Source organism: Geotrypetes seraphini, chromosome 3 (genome assembly GCF_902459505.1).
Source record: "Geotrypetes seraphini chromosome 3, aGeoSer1.1, whole genome shotgun sequence".
NCBI lineage: Eukaryota > Metazoa > Chordata > Amphibia > Gymnophiona > Dermophiidae > Geotrypetes > Geotrypetes seraphini.
This window is the reverse complement of record NC_047086.1, coordinates 217,526,490-217,552,972: the sequence shown is the minus strand read 5'-3', so window position 1 is coordinate 217,552,972 and position 26,483 is coordinate 217,526,490. Positions and strand designations below refer to the sequence as shown.

The 26,483-nt window shown below is 44.2% G+C and overlaps 1 protein-coding gene across 2 annotated transcripts in view; it reads right to left on the bottom strand.

The window, feature by feature from the left end:
- Positions 1-18,640, bottom strand: part of CD63 (CD63 molecule) — a 46,374-nt gene extending 27,734 nt beyond the window's left edge. Inside the window, exons 1-2 of one of the 2 annotated variants that reach the window (XM_033937703.1) lie at positions 18,588-18,640; positions 18,155-18,242 (exon numbers count right to left, since the gene is read on the bottom strand). In XM_033937703.1, the coding sequence (XP_033793594.1) occupies positions 18,155-18,220 (66 nt within the window). In that variant the 5' untranslated portion in view covers positions 18,221-18,242; positions 18,588-18,640. Of the gene's footprint in view, positions 1-18,154; positions 18,243-18,443; positions 18,565-18,587 lie in introns of those variants that run through there. The other variant, XM_033937702.1, reaches the window with a different exon arrangement.
- Positions 18,641-26,483: the final 7,843 nt, after the last annotated feature.

Sequence of the window (26,483 nt, the reverse complement as noted above, 5' to 3'; positions counted from 1 at the left end):
AATATCATCTGCGTAAGCGAAGACAGAGAACCCAATGGATTGCCCTAATGTAATAAGAGGAGCGAGGAAGATATTAAACAGCATAGGGGAAAGAATGGAACCTTGTAGGATCCCATGGTCATTGGGGAAAGTGTTAGAGGTAATACCACTGAACTGAACTTTCGAAGAGCAATCTTTAAAATATGATTTAAACCAGTCTAACACTTGATCAGAGATCCCTATGTCATAAAGTCTATGGATTAACAGTTGATGATCTATAGTATCAAAGGCTAGTGATAAATCCAATGAAATAAGCAGAACTGATTTATGATGGTCTAATTGGTAAATGATGTTAGTGGTTAATCCTATCAAGGATAATTCAGTTGAATGGTGTTTACAGAAACTTGTCTGATTAGGTTGAAGGACATTTGTTTGTTCAATGAAGTCAGAGAGTTGATTAAAGATAATTTTTTCTGTAAGTTTAGCCAGAAATGGAATACTGGAAATAGGACGGTAGTTAGAAATCTCTGCTGCACTGACTTTGTTGTCTTTAATTATGGGAAAGACATTTGCTTCTTTCCATTGTTTAGGAACAGTGCTTGAAGTGAAGCTAATTTTGATAAAATTAAGTATTTGAGGGCCAAAGATTGAAAAGTAATGCTTGAGAATAAAAGGGGGAATGGTTTCGGCAGAGGTACCCCTACTCTTCAGAGTAGTTGTATCTCTAATAATGAGGGAACCTTGAACATTTTGAACCCCATGTATTTGATGAATTGAAATTTAGGGAAGAAAAGCTGTCAAATTGTGAATGGGTTGAAATCTGGATGTATGATCTAATTTTTAAAAATTTTCCCTAAGAAAAACTCGGCCAAAGATTGGGCTGATGGTAACTGAGAGACATTGGGTTTGTCATATCGTTTTTGTAGTCAAAAAATGGACAATCTTGAACAGTGTTGCTGAATTTTTAGCCATGGATATTAGGATTTAGCCTCAATTATTTTAGTTTTGTAGAAAATTGAATGTTCCTTGTAAAGACTGAAGTTATTTGAAGATTTGTCACACCTCCACCACCTTTCCAAAGACTGCAATTGTTTTTTGATTAATCTGATGAGTTCAGGGGAAAACTAAAGCAGGAAGTATGCCAACAACTCCCTCCTGCCATGTGAAACCCCTCCGGGCCGGGCCGGGCCGGGCCCACCACCCTGCACCTTAATCTACTAGGCTGGCCAGCTGGCTGGGCCGGGCCCACTCCCTACCCATACCTAATATCTTTGGGAGCAGGAGGGGTACTCAGTCCCTCCTGCTCCAGGCCTCCTCCAAGGCTGGCCGGCTGACCAGGCAAGGCCCACCCCCTCCCCGTACCTTGTAATATCTTTGGGAGCAGGAGGGGTGCTCAGTCCCTCCTGCTCCATGCCTCCTCTGCCACAAGTGCAGTCTTAGGCCACACCCCGATGCTTCACTAGATGTACAGGGAGGGGCCTAAGGCCCCGATTGGCTGAGGTGCCTCGGGCTCCTCCTTTGAGAAGGGACTGGGGTGCCTCAACCAATCAGGGACTTCCTTAGGGAGGAGTCTAAGAAAGTCCCTGATTGGCCCAAGGCGCCTCAGCCAATCAGGGCCTTAGGCCCCTCCCCGTGCATCTGATGATGCATCGGGGCGTGGCCTAAGGCCGCTCTTGTGGCAGAGGAGGCGTTGAGCAGGAGGGACTGAGTACCCCTCCTGCTCCCGAAGATATTATAAGGTACGGGGAGGGGGTGGGCCTTGCCTGGTCAGCCGGCCAGCCTCGGAGGCCTGGAGCAGGAGGGATTGAGCACCGCTCCTGCTCCCGAAGATATTACAAGGTACGGGGAGGGGGTGGGCCTTGCCTGGTCAACCGTCCGAAGATAGGTACGAGGAGGGGGTGGGCACAGCAGGTGGGCCGTGCCGGTTGGGGAGGGGTGTGTGCTGGTTTGGGCGTGCATGGTGGGGAGGATGCGCGGCACAGGGGAGGCTTTTTTTCTTTTTTAATAGGCCTGATATTTTGCAGCTTATTAAAAAAAAAAAGCTGGCAGAGCCCTGACAGCAATGACAGAAGGCTACTTCTCCTGTCACTACTGTTAGGGCTCAATCCGATCTGTGCAGTCGATTGGGGGCGTGCCTCCAATTGCCCCCATTTGCATGCAGATGGTTGGCGAATTGGTCGGCCTGCCTCCAATCGCCCACGGATTGGATATGGATCGGAGGGTTAGTGAATCTAGCCCTTTGTCAAAGAGATACGTTTTGATTGACTTCCTGAAAGTTTGATAAGAAAATGTATTGAAATAAAGGCCCAGATTCACTAACCTGCCTGATCGGGCCCGATCTGGACAGGTCTGACGAATTCAGGAAAGAAAAATATGCAGATGGGGGCGATCAGAGGAACACCCCTATCTGCCTGCACGGATCGCTGTTGTGTGATCCGCGCCCATGCGCAGACTATCTGTAGATGATCTGCGCATGCCCGTTTGAGAAGCAACTTTTTTTTTTTTTTAAACTTCCTTCGCGCAGGCTGGCTCTTCTGCTCCCCACTTCTAGGCAATCTTGCCGCCCAGACTCTCCTGCTCTCAGCCGCCTTCCGTGCAGTGCGAGCCCGCAGGTTTAAAGCGGGCAAACCCATGGGCTTGCACTACACGGAAGGCGGCAGTTATGTCCTGCTAATTTGTTAGATAAATGCAGCAAGTCAGGGAGCCAACAGGCACTGCTCTCTCCCTTGCCCCAGGGCTTCTGCAGTCCCTGAAATAGGCAGAGAGATCGGGGCAGCAGAGAGAAGGGCAGAGCAAGAGAGTCGGTGGAGAGGTGTGCGACTGGTCCCCAGCAGTCGCTTTAGGAGTTGATCGGCCAGCCCAGTCGGATCGAGAATATTGTGTTGTGAATCACTGCCTTCCCTACTTTTGAATGTCCTTCCCCTTATTTGCATGTGCGGATCAGAGGATGGTCAGCAGAGAGTTAAGTGAATTGGGCCAGAGGGGAATTTGGTCGCTAAGGGGTCGCAAACCGATCGGTACACGATCGGTTTGCTTTGTGAATCTAGCCCAAAGTTGGTTAATCGTTTGTTCCATTTGCCTGCTTGGAATGATAGTATTCAATCAATGGCTCTCCCAAAAGTTTCCTTTTCAATGTTGCATTCGAGAGCCAAAGCTTTTGGCAAACATCGGGCCCATACACTAAAATAATTAACATCTCCACAGTGACAACTTCGCCTTTTTAGGCCATTATTTTACCCTTTCTTATGTGTTTGCCCATTTCATGTTTCTTTCCTATTACAATTGCAGTTCTACCATCCTACCATTTTGTTCCTGTCAGTGACTGTCTTGTTTCAGTCTTGTATGACCCGAGTGTTTTTTACCCTGGTTTTTAATTGTAAATCGCTAAGAAATTTTTATAAGCGTTTAATCAAATTTTAAATAAAACTTGGAAGAATGTTTTATGAACTTTTGCTCCAGGAACATGTCCAATCTAGAGGATGACTAAAACTGAACCTGTAACTGAATTTCGTTGCTCATTTCAGCCAAAATCAAAACCAGCTTTACCCTAATCAGCACTGCTCCCTTCCAAATAGGAGAAACTCCCCACCCAGGCACCTTGCCCCCCCCACTGACACAAAAAGCAGGCACCTCTCCTGAACCTCTACCACCACAGCCTACCTTACAAATACTGATGGTCCAGTAGTGCAGGAGCAATCTCCACTCACTCCTACCCCACCAATGTTTGTAAGGTAGGCTGAGGGGGGCAGGATCCAATATTAGGGATACTGCGCAGTTTGGGTTTCAGCCAAACACATACTTGCATTTTGCAGAAATTCAAAACACGATTGAATTCAGGATGTCAGGTCAGTTTTAACACTGAAACCAAAGCCTGGTTAGCCTCTAGCCCATTGTCCCACAAACTTTCTCGAGCTGCGACACACTAAAGGTAGTGGCTGTGGCTCGAGGCACCTGGAAGTGTGCGGATATTGCAATGATAACAGCACATGCATGTGTGATCATCATGTCGATGTCCACATGTGTGTGAAGGCCTTCCAGGCAGGCCCTGAGACGCAAGTGGGGGGTGGCAGAAGGGAAGAGGGCCAGAGAGAAGAGGAGGCACATCCTGTAGGCAGTCAGCTGGCACCCGGTGCGCCGCTCCTTAAGATGGTTAAAGGGTTGGAGGAGCTACCGTACAGCGAAAGATTAGAGAAACTGGGCCTCTTCTCCCTCGAACAGAGGAGATTGAGAGGGGACATGATCGAAACATTCAAGGTACTGAAGGGGATAGACTTAGTAGATAAGGACAGGTTATTCACCCTCTCCAAGGTAGGGAGAACGAGAGGGCACTCTCTAAAGTTGAAAGGGGATAGATTCCGTACAAACGTGAGGAAGTTCTTCTTCACCCAGAGAATGGTAGAAAACTAGAACGCTCTTCCGGAATCTGTCATAGGGGAAAACACCCTCCAGGGATTCAAGACAAAGTTAAACAAGTTCCTGCTGAACCAGAACATTCGCAGGTAGGACTAGTCTCAGTTAGGGTGATGGTCTTTGACCTGAGGGCCGCCGCGTGAGCGGACTGCTGGGCACAATGGACACTGGTCTGACCCAGCAGCGGCAATTCTTATCTTCCTCCTCCCCAGTGTAACGTTGGACACCTGAAATCTCAGGAGGCACACAGTTTGAGATACACTGCTCTAGCCCAAGTCTAAGCCTGCTAAGTTGGTCACCTTGACCACATCCTTTGGCAGCAGATTCTATAATGCTGGAGTTAGAGCACGTGCACATATACCATGTAAGGGTCTGCACTCTGATATTTAGCAGGGCAACAGGAAAAAGGACATGCAGAGCCTCTCTTTCTTTCCATGGTCTCATACCATACAGTTGTTACAGAAGCAGGAAGCTCCTGAACGCAATGCCACTTCTGACCCAGCTCACAGCCCACGTCCTTCTTTCCAGAGGTTATTACACAAGACCCTGAGCCAAGCTTTAATTAGTACTAGGCCTGCTCTGCTGGCATCCTAGCACAGAGGTAGGAAGAGGGAGAGAAGTATGCTCCTCGCCATAGGAGCTTTAGGCCCCAGGCTACAGCCTCTAAGCCAGTGGCATAGCGAGGTTGAGAGGTGCCCCTCCCTTGCCCTCTTCTTTGCCCCCCACCGCCCCCTCCTGCCGTGCATGCACAATGTTCCTGACGTGAGCAGCAACCTCCAGCCTGCTGTCACGCCAGCGTCAGCTCTTCCTTTGACGTCACTTCCTAGGTGCAGGTCCAGGAAGCGACATCGGATGAAGAGGTGACGCTGGCGTGACAGCAGGTTAGGTTATGCTGCTCGCACCAGGAACATTACAGAGGTACGGGGGGAAGGGAAGCAGTGCACTCAAGCAGCAGTGGGGAGGCAGGGAAGAGGTGGGGGAGAGGGGGGGGTGTAGGACAGAAGCCTGCACCCTCACCAAGACGGCACCCGGGGCGGACCGTCTCCTCTTAGTATGCCACTGTTTTAAACACTTATGGAAAGCACCTGGCTACCTTCCTCCTAATCAGGGAATCTCAGAGGAGTATGTGTCTGGCCTTCACGTGAGCATAAACAATACCAGCCTTTTCCATGTCTCTGCAATCCCTCGATGGGTGCAAGAGCACTCTTCCCTCAGCAATCACCAAACTTGGCCTCACGGGATAGTGAGGAATACCATATCATTCGTAGTTTTTTATATCCCGCAATTTTCTATAAGGAATCATTGCGGCTTACAAAAGATTAAGAACAGGTATTACAGGAGTACAGATTCTAGATCGGGGGTTGGGTAGAGGTCGCCATTATATGGAGAAAAGGTATGTCTAACAATCTTCTAAAGCAGTAATAGGGGGAAACTTGTCGTATGTCTAGAGTTAGGTTATTCCAGACTTTGGGGGCCAGGGATTCGAATGTGGATTTGAATAGTTTCTTCCGTTTAACCTGTTGGTATGAAGGGGGGACAACTTAAAGCGTTGCCTTTTCCTTGCATTATAGAAGGAATGGGGAATCCAGGATCTGATCCACTGCCATGAAGCACAAAAACAGCTAAATGTCCAATCCCAGAACCCACAGCTCTGCACCTACATACAAAACAAAAATCGCACACATCCAGTACCCCATCCACCCCCATTCCCCTCCTCCCAATTAATAAAGTATTTCATGATGAATTCAGACACGTGTGAACATGATGAACATGTGAACAGAGTTAATCCCACCAATACCCAAGATCCAGCTACTAAAACACAGGCACATCTCTGTAGGGAGGGACATCAGCTCTACAAATTCCTCATACTATTAAGGAACCTCCCCACCCCCTTAACAGGAAGCTGCCTCCACCCTGACTGGGGCTTGGGATTCACATGGACTTAGTGATGTGGGAAGTCATGGGACCAAATGTATCGGCTGACCTCCCACACACTGCTGCAGCCTTAGGGGCTCCAGACAGTTCACTACATATAGCAACAGAGCATCCATCAGCATTCCCAGTCCACAGCTATTCTGGTGCCAGTCACAAGATGCAACTCCCTGCAAGATTTTGTCCCCATTCAGCATAGTTTTTCTTTACACTCTACCAACCCAAGGTGGAAGAACAATGATCTCCACGTAGTCCTCAGCAGCAGCCAGGAATCAACCTCTTTAATTATCTGAATAAGCAATATATGCTCTCCTAGTGCAGGGTAGGTAATTTCGGTTCTCGAGAGCCGGAGCCAGGTCAGGTTTTCAGGATATCCACAATGAATATGTATGAGATGGATTTGCATGCACTGCCTCCTTGAGATGCAAATGTATCTCATGCATATTTATTGTAGATATCCTGAAAACCTGACCTGGCTCTGGCTCTCAAGGACCGGAACTGCCTATCCCTGTCCTAGTGGGAGGCCTGCCAGATAGGGCCAAGGTCAGGGGTTCCCATAGAGCAGGGGTATCAAAGTCCCTCCTTGAGGGCCGCAATCCAGTCGGGTTTTCAGGATATCCCCAATGAATATGCATTGAAAGCAGTGCATGCACACAGATCTCATGCATATTCATTGGGGAAATCCTGAAAGCCCGAGTGGATTGCGGCCCTCAAGGAGGGACTTTGAGATCCCTGCCATAGAGTGAAGCCACAGCACATTTGAATCGCTGCCTCTTTCCTCACTACATGGGCCTGTCCTCCCCCTCCCTCTACTGTGAGCTACTGATAGGCCAGTGATAAAAACACTAACACAGCTTCATAAAAAGGGGATGTAAGTGATGATTTAATCTCTCAGTCTAGTTCTGTTGGTATAATATTTATCTACTGACCACCTGGTCCTCGACTGAATATTCAAAAATTATTTTTTGATACATCTTGCAATGCCTCCTCCCTCTACCCCAATGCTGGTTATGCTTGGAGACTCAAATTTAAACTTAAATCAATTAGGTGTTAAATGGAGGAGAGTGTGGCATAGTTAGAGATACAACCTCAGCACCCCGATGTTGTGGGTTCAAATTCCATGCTTCTCCTTGTGACTCTAGGCAAGTCATAATCCTCCACTGTCCAAGATTTATGAGATAGATTGTGAGCCCACTGGGACAGATAAAGAAAATGCTCGAGTACCTGATTTGTAACCCATTCTGAGCTCCTTTGGGAGGACAGACTAAAAATAGAATGAATGAATAAAATCTTTTCAGACTTCTCTCCATTCCCAGTATGGTTCAAACTATTCTCTTGATTTTATTGTTTCAAATCCATCATATCTGATTTCAAATTTTATATGGCAAGCTTATTCCTTAATCCAATCATTTTACATTAGTTTTTTAGTTTAAACTATATGTTTTTCTCTAATCTCTGTTTCTCTTCAAGTTCCAAAATGGTCCTTTCGAGAGGCAAGATTGATAGAGAATTATTTCGGCAGCATGTTAATGAATTTTTACTTGAATATCTGATCCCACTGAAATACATCTACAAGTAATGCACTAAATACAGTCATTCTATTGAAAGGTAAAAAAGGGTAATCATAAGAAAGTCAGCCCCTTGGTATGATCATTCTCTACACAAGCTCAAGCAGGAATGTCATTGTTTGGAGAGAGCTTGGCAAAAATCAGGGGGATTTTAATATTAAAAAAACAATTTTGGAACATTCAGTATTCACAATACAAAGCTGGCCTGGCTTCTGCTAAAAAAAATAGCAATGCTAAAACAGGAACCTTCTTTAGATGCAAAGCTTTTTTAAAACAGTTACTCAATTCACTCAGCCATCTGAGCCTGATAAACATCTAGTTGTTTTGCTAAAGTGTACTTAAGTTCTTTCCGATTTTTTCTCTACCAAAGCTGAAGAGACAAGAAATGACTTACTAAGCTCCACATTAAACCATGGATTTTTGTTCATTTTTCACTCTGTATAATCAGGTCCCAACTGACCACATCTGGTCTACCTTTGAGACTATAACCTCCAACAAGATATCACAACAACTTTCACAATCTCATAGCATCTTAGATTGAAATAGGTAGAAAGGACAACCATGTTCACCTCCAAATTATACAGTTCTGGATATCCTCACCAACGGGATCCTGCAGTTTGGTTACTTTTCTTCAGGTACGAGACTTACTCCTATCCCTAAACCTGAAGGCTTAGCCACTTTTTACATTCAAGTTTTAGGCCTATCGCAAGCATTCCATTATTTTCAAAATTAGTTGAGACAATAGTAGGATTAAGGCTCTCACTGTATTGACAAATTTTCTTGTTTTTATACATCTCAAATTTGAATTTAGAAGCCAACAGTGCGGAATCTCCAATTCTGGTTCTACTGGACAAGATCACAATTGCTCTGTCATTTAGTTTTGCTCTAATTCCATGTGAGAGATTAAGGTGTTTCCTTCACTAAAACTACCGTTATACCACCAGGCAGCAGGGGGCACTAGCCCAAGAGGGTATGAACTACAGATCCCATGATATACTGGGTTCAGCAGCCCTGCTGAGTAACAGGGGCAGACCTCAGGCAGGAAGGGGAATGTATGTTTTAGTCTGAAAAAAGCTGGGAGAGAGGAGGTCCTGATGAAGAGACTTCCACAAGAGAAGCTTCCCTAGCTATGGATTGGTAAGTAGCCCTGGAAAAATGTGGAATTGTGAGAGAAACTGTCCAGAGAAGATAGTTATTGGTGGCATGGCTAAGGTAAGCCAAAACACTATTGCTGACCACAAAAATAAGAACATAAGAAGTTGCCTCCGCTGAGGCAGACCAGAGGTCCATCTCGCCCAGTGGTCCGCTCCCGCGGTGGCCCATCAGGCCTACTGCCTGAACAGTGGTCTCTGACTAATTTTATAAATTACCTCTAATCCTATCCTTATAACCTTACCTCTACTCTTATCTGTACATACCCCTCAATCCCTTTGTCCTCCAGGTACCTGTCCAGACCTTCTTTGAAGCCCTGTGCTTATCACATCCTCCGGTAGCGCGTTCCATGTATCCACAACCCTCTGGGTGAAAAAGAACTTCCTGGCATTTGTTCTAAACCTTTCCCCTTTCAATTTCACTGAGTACCCCCTTGTACTTGTGGTTCCCCATAGTTTGAAAAATCTGTCCCTGTCCACTTTTTCTATGCCCTTCATGATCTTGAAGGTTTCTAACATGTCTCCTCTAAGTCGTCGCTTTTCCAACGAGAAAAGCCCCAGCTTTTTCAGTCTGTCAGTATATGAGAGGTCCCCCATACCCTTTATTAGCTTAGTTGCTCTTCTCTGGACTCTCTCAAGTACCGCCATGTCCTTCTTGAGGTACGGCGACCAGTACTGGACACAGTATTCCAGGTGCGGGCACACCATTGCACGATACAGTGGCAGGATGACTTCCTTCGTCCTGGTTGTGACTTGATAAAGTGTTATAAAAGCATTTATGTTACAATCCCTGAGCCTGTGAAGAAACATGCTCAGGTCTGGAAAAGAATAAAAGTTTTGTTCTACCTTTTAAAATGCTCGTGTTTATGAGTCTGCACAAGGTTCCGGAAAAACCCAGATTGGACTCTGCCACATTCCATATATCTGGAGCTCTTGATGTAGATTGTAGAAGATCATCCTCAACTATTAGATGGATAAGATGAGCTTGGTATTATTGGGACAGTAAACAACTGGTTTAAAAATTCTCAGACAACCAGTTATTGTGTATTGAAAAATAGTGAAAATCTTCAACATGGAGACCAGTTCCTCCTTTTTTTTTTTAATATCTTCATGAGTATGTTGGGCACCATTTCAATCGACTACAGGAGCTTTCCTTGCCTCACAGGAGATGATTATGTACAGGGAATAAAATGAATATATCATCTTGATTCCACTTATGCTGACATTAGATTTATAAATACTGAAACTTAATATCGATAAAAAACTAAGTGCTTTTTGTTTAGTCGTTTTATGGCAAATCATACCTTCAAGATCAATACATTCTTCTGAAGGTTCAATTAGAATTCATGGGTCTTAGTGTCAAAATCAAAATTAACCCTATCTCTGAACTCCAGAAAAATAAAATTAACCAGAAAAATCTTATATAAATGCACAGTTACAATTGATCTGTTCCCGTTTTCATGAATAATATTTTACTCTAGTTGATCAATCTCTAATTCTCTCCCAATTAGACTACTGCAATTTCAGTGTATATTTGTAACTTTTGTGCACTACCATCAAGACTTCAACTACTACAAACAACTGCAGTGAGATTGATTTTTAAATGCAGCAGATGTGACAGGTTACTCCTTCGTTACTTAGACTTCATTGGCTGCCATTAAAAGCTAGAACTGCATCCAAATTTCATGACTTAGTACATAAATCTCTTTTTGGGCAAGCTCCAATTTATCTTTGAGCCATTACCTAGATTGTAATCCAAGCATACCTACAGAACTAGTGATCAATGCTTATTTTCTTCTCCCCCTTCTATTCAAGACATATTTTGACAGTTTTTCTTTCCAAGCTACCTCTGCCTGGAATTCTTTGTTTCTGAAGATTTGGGAGCCACTGACAAAATTTTGCAAAGAATGATTGGTGATTATGCCCTTTGGTCATACACGTCCAGGGTGGGTGGGTGGGTGGGAGGGCAGGTTGGAATGTATTTTTCAATTTCTCAATCTGAGTGTTATTTTTTTGAATATAATTATGGGGGGATCATAAATCTTTTTGTCATAGCATAGATTATAAATGTAATTGTATTTAAGTGCTTTTATAGAGTTATATGATTGTATTATATTTTGCACTTACTTATGGCTTTAAGATGAATAAAGAAATTTAAAAAAAAAGAAGTTAAGTCTGAAGCTTCTTACATAACCTTTCATTTAATAAAAAAATTTTGTTTAATATGTTTTTATTAGATTTCTTTTCTGAAAATCTGATATAAGTTTATACTGAAATTGTCATATGAAGTAACTGATATGAAAATCTGTATTCTACTTAGGATCACTAGGAATAATAGACAGTTAACAAAAAGAGAAAAAACAAAAAACAAAATGGGAAGCTCTGCGATGACAAGGCAGAATAAAATCCCAAATTAAACAAGGGTGCAAAAACCTCTATTCCATCCCTCCCAAAAAGAGGCCTAGGATGCATGTCAGCAAGCATGGGGAAAGGACAGGTGCAGAGAGAATTCTCCTAGGAGAAGCAGCACAAGTCAAGTCACATGTCATTTTGAGCTCCTTTTACAACGCCGCGCTAGCGGTTTTAACACACGCACCGAATTAGTGCGCGCTAGACGGAAATCAAAAGGAGGCGGTAGCAGCTAGCGTGTGCTATTCAGCGCGTTAAGGCCCTAGCGCAGCTTTGTAAAAGAAGCCCTTAGTGTCATGGATCTTAAAGACCTTTTGAAAAAGGCCCCTCTGAATGTGCGTGTGTAGACCCATCTATAGCCCTGCCCACTTCTTCCTGCCCATGCCCACCAGTGGCAAGAATTTCCATCCCACCCTGCTACATCCTCTAGTGCTGTACAAAGCCTGCCCTGCCTTGCAGCATGTATACTGGCCTAGATCAGATACCCTCTATGTTGGCCACTTCCTGCAGCACGCACCACAAGATGGAGCAAAGAGGCATTAGCTCTAAACAAAAGATCAGACACCTCCACAGGGAAAACATATCTGCTTCTCATGTCAAGTCCACGAGCTGCAGACACAGGGTAGAGTCTTCTGGCTCCTCCTCTTACTCTCACCCCCTGCAGGAAGCACAGCAGACTGGCAACACAGATGCTGTCTCTCTTCTCTTTAATGATAAAACAAACAAAAAAAAAAGACTGTGGATATAGATGTTCTGGAAATGATTTATTATACGCTCTTTCACAATAAAACCATAAAAGTACAAATATAATAGTTCAACCGGACCCTACACGGTCCGTGTTTCGGCGAACACGCCTTCCTCAGGGGTCCTGGAGGGATTGAGGAAGAATGAAATAAAAAAATAAATAATAATAATAAATGAGATATGGCATAAAAGTGCCATTTTTCATTTCTTATTATTATTTATTTTTTATTTCATTGGGTCTTCTTTTTTCTTTTGTTGTGTTGCGCCTCTCTTCTCTCTCCCACAATATCCACAGGCAATACAGCAGCCCTCCTCCTAAACGGCAGTCAGGAAACACCAATTCAAGCCTTGGACCAGTGCCACCCACTCTGACCAGAGCTGGATCCAAACCTCCACAGATTTATGGCATATCTTGCTCCACCAATAGCTATCCCCAAGTCTACCACTGCCAGAAGACAGCCAGCTAGCCACCCCCACCAAGCAGCAGCACTGGCTTCCTCCAACTCTTATTGAAATCGAACCAGTCGGGAAAAGACTGCAAAATCCACAAAACTGAAACCCTCTCCTGGGATGCCAAGACCTCCAACATCTCCCACTGCCACCTAGCTTTCTTTCTTGGCATCTCTTTATGATAAGAACATAAGAACAGCCATACTGGGTTAGACCAATGGTCCATCCAGCCCAGTATCCTGTTTCCACAGTGCAGATCACAAGTACCTGGCAGAAACATTCCATGCTACCAATGCCAGGGCAAGCAGTGGCTTCCCCATGGCTTTCTCAATAGCAGGACTATGGACTTTTCCTCCAGAAACTTTTCCAAACCTTTTTTTAAATCCAGCTATGCTGATCATGGCTTGGGACTCACTAAAAGAGGAAGTGGGCTGGGCTGAAGATGAAGTCCACACATCTATACACAGAGGGACTTTTTTTTTCTAAAAGGTCTTTGAGCTCTGGGAGAATACATGTCAAATGATACTTTTGGACGACATTATCTACATGTGGTTAACTTATCTTGCTGTCCACAAAGAGCTCCTTTTACAATTAGGTAAGCTTGCATGACTGTCTAGATTTCTAAAGAGACAGAGCAAATTAAGCTCAAGTTAGACTGAATATTGCTGAGCAGTTCTCAAGAGGACAATGGAAAAAGTAAGGCATTTCTACAACACTGTGTGCAGTCCAAAAGGTGCACCACAGTCAGAGGTGGTAATATAATAGTAATTTCCCTGCTGTTTAGAACTGAAATACTATTCCTTTGGTTAACCTCCACAGAACAGACAATGTGGACAACCCTAACTGGGCAAACAAGAAAGGCCATTTCAGTCTCTAGTCACCATCCACTATATTCACAGACCCTCCTGAAACGTGTCTGACGTATCTGTCACAAGGTACACAAACATCCTACGCACATCCTGAATCTGCTGATCAGAGAAGATATCAAAGCCACATGGTTACAGAAGCCTGAGCTTAAGCTGCACACCAGAACTCCCGTACAAGTAACAGGAAGAAGCAGCTCTCCAACCTACAGGGTTTTTAAGCCTGCAACAGGAAAAAAGACAAAAAAAACCAAACCTGTATCAATGCCAGTTTCAGGCTGCTTCACTTTGCCGCAAAGGGGGAAGCCCTAAAAATGACATCATAATCATTACCAATGCAATGGAAAGAAATTGCTAGTTTGTGTTGTAACTTCCAAATTTTTTGTCATCCCCGACCCTGAAGAAGTAAATGAAACGCTTTGGCGAGGGGTGGTGAAGTAACAACAAAGCTAAGTTTAAATTTTACACACTATAAATAAGAGATTAAAACCACTAGATTTGTCTGACAAGACCTACCTTTAGTAAATCCATGTTGCCTCCGGATCCTCAGGATTCCAGAAACTTCACCATTCTCTGTTTTAAAAGTGTTTCCATTAATTTGCTTACCACAGAAGTCAGACTTACCGGCCTGTAATTCCCTACTTCTTCCTTCCACTTTTGTGGAGAGGGACTACATCTGCCCTTCGCCAGTCCTCCGGTACCACTCCTGAAAAGGTCAGTCAGCAGAGCTACCTGAACTTCTCTAAGTTCCTTCAGCACCCTAGGATGTACACCATCCAGCCCCATTGCTTTGTCTACATTTATTTTAGCTAGCTCCTCACAAACACAACTCTCTGAAAATTGATCAGGGTCTATTACTCATCCTTCCCTATTCATATTTGTCTTCTGTGGTCTCGCTCCCGGTTTGTCAGCCGTGAACACAGAACAGAAATATCTGTTAAGCAATTTGGCCTATTATCAGCTTCTACATATTCCTCCCCTTCACCTTCGAGTCTCACAATGCCACTTTTGCACTTCTTCCTATCACAAATATCTAAAAAATGTCTTGTCTCCCCGTTTTACCGTGCCAGCTATTTTTTTCTTCCATTTGCATCTTTGCTTTCCTGACTACAAGACCAGCCTCTCTTAACTTTTCCAGATATTTTTTCCTGTCTTCCTCTTTCTAAGATCTTTTGTAGTTTATGAAAGCTAACCTCTTATTCCTTACCTTCTCAGCTACTACTTTTGAGAACCAAAGTGGCCTTCTTTTCCTCTTACTTTTACTTACTTGCCTCACAAAAAGGTTTGTCGCCCTTACAATCACTCCTTTCAGTTTTGCCCACCACATTTCCACTCCTTCCAGACATTTCCATCCAGACAATAATTCCTTAACATAAACCCCCATCCAAACAAAGTTTTTTTAAAAATCTAGAACCTGGATCGGTAACATGGAATGTTGCTACTCCTTGGGTTTTGTCCAGGTACTAGGGACCTGGATTAGCCACCGTGAGAACAAGTTATTGGGGGTTGATGGACAATTGGTCTGATCCAGTAAGGCTATTCTTATGTTCTTTTCCTGTTCCATCCTGCTTTTCACATAGTACATGGCTACTTGATTGTCTGTTCGAATCAGTACTTGACTGAGGAGACTATCCAGAAATGTAGACAGGGCATTGCGAATTACTCATAGTTCCAGGAGACTGATGGTGTCTCTGCAGAACTCCAAGATCCCTGGAGACCAGCTATGTGATCTCCCTATCCTAACATGGAAGCATCCGTTGTCAAAATCTTTTGATGAGGTGGTACTTGAAACAGGAGGTCTTTGGAGAGATTGGCTGGAGACATCTACCATAGAAGTGAGTATTTGAAATGCGATGTCACTGACAAAAGCTGGGACAGAAGACCAGTTGCTTGAGACCATTGGGAGGATACTGCCCACTGAGGGTGTCTGAGGTGAAGATGGGCAAAAGGAACCACATATCCTGTGGAGGCCATGAGTTGTAGCATGTGACCTGCCATCAGGTGGTGACAAGAAGAAACTTCCTGGCAGAGCTGAAGTAGTGTGACAAGTCTCTGCTAAGGGAGGAAAATACGTGTCTTGTTTGTGTCCAGAAGAGCTCCAATAAACTCCAAAGTCTGAGGGCTCTAGATGGGATTTGGGATAATTGACTGCAAATCCCAGGATTTTGAGAAAGTGAATTGTTGTATTAAAAGTCTGCAGAACCTGTTGTGGTGTGGAGGCTTTGATCAACCAGTCACTCAGGGAAGGAAAAACATGGAAACTGTACGAGCAAAGTATCGCTACCATTACCACCAAGCACTTGGTGAACACTCTGGATGCTGATGCTAGTTCAAATGGGAGCACCTTATACTGGAAGTGGCGTTAATGACCCTGAGAAAAATTGCCAACACGAAGCTCCTCAATGAGGAGTGGGAGGCAAGTAAGCCGAAGTCTAAAAACACTTTCAATAATACTAGCCAATTAAAATAAAGTGAAAGAAAATGTAATATGCAAAGGCACAAACATAAGCAAATAATACGAGCAGAAAATCAACACATATAGGATACATATATTAAAAACGCATATGATATACACTGAAAGGCAAGAGAAAACCAAAATATGACTTCACTCTGTGGAAAACTTTACATTGTCAGTAATATTATTGGATTTGTTCTATTTTATGTATTTGGAAAATTTAATTCAATAAAAAAATTAAAAAACAAAAACTCTCTTAAAGCGACAGTTCATTTTAGATGGTCCATGTTGGGTTTTGTGGATGACATCACCCACATGTGAGAATATGCTGCCTGCTTGTCCTGGGATAATATTTATAATAAATAAATAATACTGTAGAGTATATCCCTGCCCCACAATTTGTGGATTAAGTATGCATGGGACAAAGTAGCTGTCTGCAGCCACATATCAGGGGTCAGAATCTTCTTCCTGCCACGCATATGACAAGTATTCTATGTAAAACGTTTTATATGAAATTAGATTCTTTTCAGTACTCCGCTACAAGATCTTCTTGAATGCCAAACTGTTTTGATACTTCACAACATGTCAATGTTTAAAATTATTTTAAACAGAAATAAGGTAAAGTTTAATGTGCTTATTATAGGTTAACTCTCATTTTCTCTGTTTCATATCAAACACATATACACTTTTGCTTTTAGGTGATGATTTGATGTACTCAGCATAGTAAATGACAACAAATATTTTTTAATATTGTTGCATGTTTGTAAACCACTTTGGGCTAGATTAGGGGTAGGGAATTCCGATCCTCGAGAGCCATATTCCAGTCGGGTTTTCAGGATTTCCCCAATGAATATGCATGAGGTCTATTCTCGAAGACCGGAGTTCCCTACCTCAGGGCTAGACCATATTTAAGAAACTGCAATCCCTGGTTTCCCCAGGCCCATTTACTCTATCCCAGTGGTTCCAAGCCAGTTCTTCTCAGGACACACCTTAGCTAGTCAGGTTTTCAGATACCCACAAGGAATACGTGTGACACAGAATGGAGGTAGTGTATGCAAATCTCTCTCATAGTAACATAGTAAATGACGGCAGATAAGGACCCAAATGGTCCATCCAGTCTGCCTAACCATACATGCTCCATAAATTAATTAGTTTAAATGGATCTTTTTCTTAAGATATTTCTGGGCCAGAAACTCAGAGCCCTGCCCGGTAGTGTGCTTAGGTTCCATCTATGGGAGTCTCTATCAAAGCTCACTCCAGCCCATCTTAACCATTCCAGCCCTCAAAGCCCTCCCCAGCCTGTCCTCAACTGAATGTTCTCTCATACCTACGTATTTATTGTGACTATCTGAAATCCTGACTGGCTAAATCTGCCCCGAGGACTGTGTTGAGAACCCCTACTCTAACCACTAGGTCACTTCCTCTATCCCTAGGGTAAAGATGTTGAGATAAATTATGTACAGTTGAGTTTGCGTTTAAGGTGAAATGACAAACTCCCCTTTTCCCCTTCCCTCCCAGGCTTCCTTCTGTGGGCTGTGTCTCATTACAATGCTCTACCAAGGCAAGGGAGATTCGCAGACAGAACTGCAATCAGAATACTACAATGCAGGAACTATTAGCAGCATCTAAACTAAAAACCTCAGCTCACACCCGCTTTATGGTACAAACACTATAACAAGAACAAGGTTCTACTCAGGGTAAGCCAAGTTTTCAGCAAACTCCAGGGAATTAGCCACAGAGCTGCAACGAGAAAAGTGTCTCCTGAGGACCTGTTTCCAAGCAAAGTTTCTGAACAGCCTGACAAGGCTACAGGCTCAAACCAAGCTCTGCATAATCCAGAACTGCATCGATTACCCCAGATCCTCATCACGGGGGATCCACGTCTGCTGGATCTGGAAACGCACTGGACACTGAGCCAAGAGTCCCCTCTCTGCCGAAACCAGAAGTAAACTCTTGTGTCCACCACGGTTACGTCATACTGATCACTGGGCTCCACAATCAGGAAAGCACAGGGAAGGGATCAGGGTCACGGCTGGAACTCCCCAGGACCAATTCTGCCGAGGCTGGGGAAGATCAGACGCTAGTTAGACCCTTCCAGGAGGAGGGTGTAGTGTTCGGCCGAACTTAGAGGAGTTTAAGTCTCTCCCCCCCCAAAAAAAAAAAATATAAAAAAAAAAATCAATCCAAACTCACCCAGAAGAGGAAGTTGAAGAAAAACACCAAAAACTTCACACACTTCATCCCCCCTTCCACCGCCATTTTCTTCACTTGATCTCACTCCCTAGGAAAGGAAGAAACGGGAAAACACGTTGCAAGTGAAAACAGGAAATCCAGGAAAGCACCCCCGATCAGAAAGCATCACCAACGGGAAGCCTCCCCGACCCACCAGGAAACCAGAAGAGGAGCTGCCCACGAGAAACTTTCGCAGCACGGAAGCCCCGAGGATTCCCCCCCTCCCCCCACCCCCGGTCGGGCCGCTCACCTCGCCACAAACTCTAGCGTCTCGCCTTCTGTCTACTGTACTACAGCGCACGTCACCAGCTTTAGCGCTAATCTCCTCCCCCCCACCTTCCCCTTCCCCAGCCACAAGCCGAGCAGCGCGCTACGTAAATCGCGCACCACCCACCGCTCTACCAGGAAGTCCCCGAGCCGCTCTCTCCTACTTTTCTCCCGGTGAGTCAGCGTCTCCAGGTCCGGGAGGGGAGGGGGGGGGGGAAGGCGTATCGACTTGGATCGCAGCGCTAGATTTACATGTCTGAAGCCGGGAAATGACTTTCGCAATACTATAGTTCTGGGCTGAAGGGGGATTCTGGAAGTATGTGTAAATAGGGGAACAGGGAGCATGCGGAAAGCTTTCCTCTGAAAATCCAGACAAACGGCACCCGCATATTTATACTATTTACTGAGCCCCACATTACTGGGAAAATTTACACGCATAGGAGTAAATTCTATATATGTTGCCTAAAAAAAACCCAGTACTCACTCAGCACTATTCTATAAGCTGCCTCTGGAGTTAGGTGCAGGCATAGGCAGCGGAACGCTTTTTTGTTTAAGGGGCCTAAAGGCTCCGCCCCAGGCCCCACCCCCCACCCCCATAATAATAGTACTGTACTCTAATTGTAAACACCATTTCTTCCATTCATTTTTCATATACACACAATATAATCTTATTAATAATACACAATGGTAACCACAAAAAAAACTACACAAAGTGCACTCTTTTTCCTCTCCTCACCACTGCACTTTATTTCTTCCTCTCTCCTCCATCCCCATGTGCAACATCTTCCTCTCTCTCACTGTCCACCATCTCTCTCTCTCTCTCTCTCTCTCTCTCTCTCCTTGCTGCAAAGGGAGTGGGAAAAGGGAGAGAGGGGTCCAGGGTGCTTCTCTCCCACCCCCTCTACTGCCACATCCAATATTTCTCCCCCGGACTGTGTGCAGCATCTTTCACCCCTACCCACCAACCCCATGTCCAACATTTCTGCTTCTATCACTCCTCTTCAGCTCCATGCCACATCTCTTCCTCCACCACTATGTCCAACATTCCTCCCTCTTGCATCCATTTCCATCTGTTCCACTGTTTCCTCTCCACCACCATTTCTCTCTCTTATCTCTCTCTCTTCCTCACTCCTCTCCCATCACTATGTCCAATAATTCTCCTATTTCTTCCTTTCCCCATTTATACCATCTCTTTCCCTCTCACTCACACTAGTGCTGCCCAATTTCCAATTTGAATCGATTCATTAAAAAAAAAAATTGGCTTCCCAATTTGATGACCGACCCGCCTCCCTGTGCCTTCCTAAAGCAGGAGCGGCAGCACTGCCTCTTGCTGGCCTTCCACTGCCGCTTCTACTTTAGGGTGCGAGGAGGGAAGATCAGTCAGGAAGGCCTTTAGGGGATGCTGGGGAAACATGCAGGCCTTTAGGGGAGGGGGCCCTAGTGTAGAAGTACACAAAGGGAGAGATGGGGGTTCAAAAAGACATGCATAAACCAGACTGGGGGGGAAGGGAGGGAGGGGGGAAGAAATAATAGGTCTAAAAACAGAGGAGAGGGAGAGAGATGGTGGACAATGGGACTTAAGGAAGGAAGGAACAAAGGGAGAGAAGTTGGACATAAGGGATGGTGTGGAGGGGGGGTGTCGGAGATAGAGATACTGGATAGGAGAGTAGTTGGGAAGAGAAAGGGAGAGCTGGTGGATCCTGTGGTGGTAGGGAAGGAAGGAAAGATGCTGGATGAAGGGTAGTTGAGAAAAGGAGAGATGGTGGATCTGGGGATGGTCAGGTCCATCGCTGCAGCTGAAGGGATGGAGATGAAAAAAGGAAAGAAGCCAGACCTCTGGGGGAGGGAAGGGAAACGGAAGGGGAGGACAGAGATGGATGGTTAGAACGGAAAAAGAAGGAGACCCTGATCAGAAGACAGCCAGAGCCTGGGACCAACATGATTTGAATAATGACCAGACAACAAAAGGTAGAAAAATAATTTTATTTTCTATTTTGTGATTACAGTATGTCAGATTTGAAATGTGTATAATACCAGAGCTGAACGTGAGCTAGGATTTAACAGAGAGAGGAAACATCTTTTTTGTTTGTTTATTTTGTTTGCACCACAGCACCAGTGTGGGTAGGACTTAATTTTGGGACGAAGGCAGGGAGGAGGAGGCGGGCACGAACTTGACCCAGAAGGGAGGAAGGGGGGCACTAACTTGGGGCATAAGAAGGAGGTAATAGAAAGGGAGAATTGTTGGGCATAAGAGGGAGAGGGAAAGGGAGAGGGAAAGATGGTGGCACATGGGGAAAGGAAGAAAGAGGAAAATTTGGCACAGAGAGAAGAGTGAGGTAGAGATGCATGGGGAATAGAAGGATGAGAGGGAGAAATGTTGGATATGGTGGTGGAGAGGGACAGATTGAAGGGGATGCAAGGGGCAGGAATGTTGGACATAGTGATGAAGGGAGAGATGTGGCATTGTGCTGGAAAGGGGTGATAGAAGGAGAAATGGGCATGGGGCTGATGGGCAGTGGTGAAAAATGCTTCACATGGTCCAGGGGATGAGAGAGTGAGAAATGTTGGATGTGGCATTAGAGGGAGGGGGTGGGAGAGATGCCTGGATCTCTCAAGACAGATTGACAGTGAGAGAGAGGGAGACTTGTTGCCAATAGGGGTGGAGGAGAGAGGAAGAAAAGTTTGAGTCATGGAGGGACTGAGAGAGATGTTAGTTGGGGAAGAGAATGAGGTCCAGAGGAGAGGAAGCATGCAGGAGGCAGAAAGTGTTGGACTCATAGAGAGAGTGAGAGATGGATGGGGAGGGAAGAAAGGAAGGAAGGAGAAATGTCACACTCAGGGGAACGGGGAGAGGGCAGAGAGTAAAAAGTTGAACTCATGGAGGGAGAGAGAGAGAGAGATGTTGGTTGGGGGAGGGAATGAGGACTGGAGGAGAGGAATCATGCAAGAGGCAGAGTGAAAGAGATGTTGGACTGGTGGAAAGGAGGGAAAAATGTTAGATGTGGGAGTGGCGCAATGTTTCCAGTTTTCATACAGTTGTTATCCATCAGGTTACTTTGTTCTGATATGTGTTAGGACCCCTGAGGAAGGAGTGTTTCTTCGAAACACAGACCATGTTAGGTCCGGTTTTATCAGTCCTTTTGGAAACAAACTGTTTTATGTTTTTTATGATTGTCTAATAAAGTCTTGGCGTCCTGTACATCATCACTGCAGTTTCTGTTTTTTGTTTCTCGTTTCAATTTTTAACAGCAGTCGAGTTGGATCTTTTGTTTGTTGCCTTATTTCATACAAGCATGTATACATTTCTTGTTGTCTGTATGATCATGTTTATTGATCTTTTGTACTATAACAAGTTAAAATTTAAATAAATATTTGAAAAAGAAAAAACACTGTAGTAACCAGCCATGTGACTAACAAGTCCATTTATGACAGTGCTTCTTTAAATCTTCGCCAGTGCGAGCAACTTCTCTGGCCTGCTACTTGTGCTGGCCTGGCTCCCCTCTGAAATCATTTCTGGGTCACAGGGCCAGGAAGTGACATCAGGGAAAGCCAATGCTGGTGCAGAGAGAAGGCTCTGGGATGGAAGCAGTATATGTTAATTACTGCTACTGCCAATAAAGGCAAGTTTGAGGGACCCAGGGCGGAGGAGGATAGGAGAGAGGTAGGAAGTCATAGATGCCAAGTTACCCGGTTCTAGGCTGAAGAATGTTTGGGCAGTCCTGGTTTTGAACTTACATCCCAACGAAGCGTGAGATTTGCTGTGCCTGATCCTGCCCATTTGAAATCAGTGCTACAAGTTCCATAATGCATCAGGATGGGTTTGTCAAAAATCTAGGATTGACCCAAAATCTCTAGCCTGGAACTGGGTACTTGGCATCTCTAGGAAAAGGGATTGAGATGCTGTACCATGGTGGGGGGAAGGCCAGGGGAAGGAGTGGGAGTAATCAGTGGTGGCCAACCCCCCCCCCAAAAAAAAAAAAAAAAAAAAAAACCCAGCACTTACAATGGCCAGTTTTCTGTCTTACTGGTCACCAACATCCGCTTGGCAAAACTGGTCCAAGCTGGCCAAAAATCAGCCAGTTGGTAGTACAGGCACATTGCTACAGTAGTACAGTGGGAAGAGAGCTGCTGCTGAAGCTATCTGTTCTGCTACAGGCCTGTGAAAAAAACAAACAAACCAACACAGGGCCAGCAGCAGTATAACAGGACTCAGAATCTTGGAAGCAGCAGTGCCATTAAAGAGGCACATAGAGCAGGACCTTTCACAGATTCAGTCGCAGCAGTGGATGGTTGTTGAATCTGGCCGATGATTGCCATTGTTATGCCAACAGAACTGAGGTTGAAACAAGACACTGACCAGACCCTCACATAGCCACAGTAACTTATAATGCAGCCGATGGCAGGAGGCTGGGGTCAAGCGTGATGTATGCCGGGGCAGGCCCTCATCTTCTGTTGCTGCAGTAACTTAATTCAGAGATGCCAAGTTACCCAGTTACAGCCTGGAGATTTTGGGACAGTCCTGGATGTTTTACCAATTCATCCTGATGCATTATGGGACCTCTAACTGATTTCAATGGGCAGGATATGGCACTACAAATTCTAGGGTTACCATATGGCTCCTGAAAAAGGAGGACGGATTGAGACATCCAGGTTTTACTTCCATTACTTTCAGTGGAAGTAAAACGCGGATATCTCAATTTGTCCTCCTTTTTCCTGGAGCCATATGGTAACCCTAACAAATCCTGCTCTGTTTTGGGATGTAAGTTCAAACCCAGGAATGGCCACAAAGCCTTTAGCCTGAAACTGGGTAACTTGGCATTTCTGCAAACATATCTGGATTGTCTCTTGTAAAAATAGTATGCCTTGGGATCTGATGTGGAAAATCCATTCCATATTTTGCAGATGGTCTATGGGACTGAAACCTGGAACTCAGTGCACCCTCTAGTTCAGGGCTTCTCAATTTAGTCTTTGGGGCACACCAGTTTCTGTTGAGTTTTCAGGATATCCACAATGAATATGTATGAGATAAGACTTACATGCACATCTATCTCATGCATATTCATTACCATTCGCACTAGGAGTACACCTGAAAATTACAGCTTGTGTGTAAAAACTTTTCACCAAAAAACACAAGTCCACTTTGAGATAAGTCAACTCCTCAGACCCATAACCAAAATGCCACAGGATAATCAAGGGTTACCACGCCACATCAAAATCCATATCGGTGTCCCGACTGCCCATGCCTTGTCACACGTTTACAACATTTTTATCAACATCTCTTATATACAGTAAATATATATATACACACACACAGTATACTTATCTTTATAGTATGACTGGTGGTTTTTCCATTTCACAGCTTGCCTTGCCACCTGGATATTAACACCCTATTTGACATGCAACACACAGACTCAAGGACTCCTCCACCCTTCCCCTGACTTGAGTTTCGCTGACTTTGGCTTCTTAAGGAGGGACACCCATATTCATTATGGATATCCAGAAAACCCAATGGAATTATGTGTGCCCTAAGGACTGGGTTGAGAATGCTTGCTCTTGTCAAAGCTATCCAAAAGAAGGGTTACATATACAATTAAAATTTGCCAATATTCAAACTATATAATGGAAATAGATTATGTCATAGGAACAGTCTTGATAAGAGTCCATGTTGAGCATATGGTTTTCTAGGGGTTTAAAAGTTTTGACAGTGTAGAGAGGCATTTTCGATATGATGTCTAAATCCAAGTTTTCAAGCTCTTTTTCAAAATAAGTCATACACAGTGATGGGGCGGTGGGTTTGGCTATAGGAGCTAACGCTCTTGGTCAAATTTCACAATTCTGAGTGTATGTGAACACTTTACTTACTTTATAAGCCAGACATATATTTTGCTTATTTGTATACTGAGAAATCTTATCCAGTTATACAGTATTACTTTGACTTCTTTGCCCTTTAAGCTACGATAACACACACCCTCTACTATATTCAGTGTGACTTAGTCCGTAAATCCAAGTGTAGACATTTTCAAAAGTGCATCCAACATCAGGTAGAGAAAATGGCATTTTTGAAACAGCAAAATGTATTTTTTTCCCCAAAATTACCATTTCTAGTTGTTTGCCCTTAATGTGTCTGTCTATTTTGACCATTTTCGGAAAAAAAGAAAAAAGTCCAAAAGAAAAAATGCACAAAACAAGCCATTGGGATGGAGGAGGGGCCAGCAATTTTAGTAAACTGTCAACACAGACATCTCAGCAGAGTAGTGGAGTACCTTAGGGAGCACTATAATAAACTTCACATAAAAGTCCCCATAACCCCCATGACTTCACATAAAAGTCACCATAACCCCCTTATATTGTGTGGTAAACCCTCCAAAACCTACTGGACCCAACTGTACACCACCCCAATTGCCCTTATTCCTGCAGGTGTCACCTATATGTAGGTATAGTGGGACCTTTGTAGATTTTGGAAGACTCACATATTTCACCATAAGTGTAGTAGTGGGTGAGGCCTTAGTCCCCCTTCTCTATGGTTAATTACATTGCCCACTAGGCTACTCAAGGAATCTGCTCGCTGCTCTACTAAAACTGGCCATAACATCTGAAGCTATCATACAGACAGGTATGTACTGTTTCATTCACATCTTTAGGGGATGGGAGAGGGGTCAGTGACCACTGGGAGGGTCATATTTATATCCCTCTAGTGGTCATCTGCTCAGGGCACCTTTTTGGCACTTGTTCATTATTAAAACAGGTCTAGCCCCAAATGTCCAAACTGTGCCCTGAACATTTTCTAAAATGTTTGATTATGGCAGAAAAACATCCAATCCCCCACTGTCTTCATTTTTAAAAACCCACATGTACTCATATACAATATACTCTTGAATAACAGTGACTTTCCAACCCTAATATATATGTAAATTATATGGAGTGCCCTCAGTTTACTGTGCCTTATTCACAGAAATAAGAGTTTTCCCATAGGAACATTTCTTGTAGACCTTTCACCAAAGTGTATGGTTACTGAGAACATCAATGGGCCTCTCCTATAACGTGCTAAAAAAAACTGCCCATTTGACATTTCTTCTTTCTCGATGCTTAGCATTCATCTTCCATCTCTGTACCTTCCCTTTCTCCCTGCAGATTCATCACCCCCTCCCCCGAGGGTCCAGCCCCCTCTCCCCCCAGTCCCCAGTCCAGTGTCTCTCTCCCCTCCAGTACCCCCTCCACCCCATGTGGCCAGCACCCTCTTTCCCCTTCCCTCCAGCACCCCCTCCACCCCATGTGGCCAGCAACCTCCCCTTCCCTCCAGCCCCCCTCACTCCATGTGGCCAGCATCCTCTCACTCTTCCCTTTCCTCTAGCCCACCTCCACCCCATGTGGCCAGTACCCTCTCTCTCTTCTCTTTCCTCCAGCCCATGGTTTGGTACAGTAGGTTTAAATGGCCTTCTCAATGAAGAAGGGTTGTTAGTAATTTGTAATTTTTCTCTAAATAGCATTGTACTGGAAGACTGAAGAGTAGCCAACATGATGCCGATTTTTAAAAAGGGTTCCAGAGGTGATCCGGGAAATTATAGACCAGTGAGTCTAACATTGAAGCCGGGCAAAATGGTAGAGACTATTATAAAGACCAAGGTTCTCCACTATCTCCAGCTCATTTTAATCTTTATTTAGCTTCTCTAGGAAGCAGACTTTCTTCCTTCAGAATTAAATTCTACAGCTATGCAGATGATATAACAATAATTGTTCCTATTACCTCATTATCATTAGATACTTTGCAAATTCTAACAGATATAATGAAGACTGTAAAATTATGGATGAGAGATTTTAAATTGAAACTTAATACAGAAAAAACAAAATTATTTCTAGCCTCTAAAATAAAATCAGAGGACAAATTAACATTAAATGGGATTAGTCATCCCACCGTTTTAGTAATTTTAAATCTTGGGCATCCTTTTGGATCATAATTTGACACTGGATGCACAAATTAATGTTTTAGTCAAGAAAAGTTATTTCATGCTTTGGAAAGTTAGGA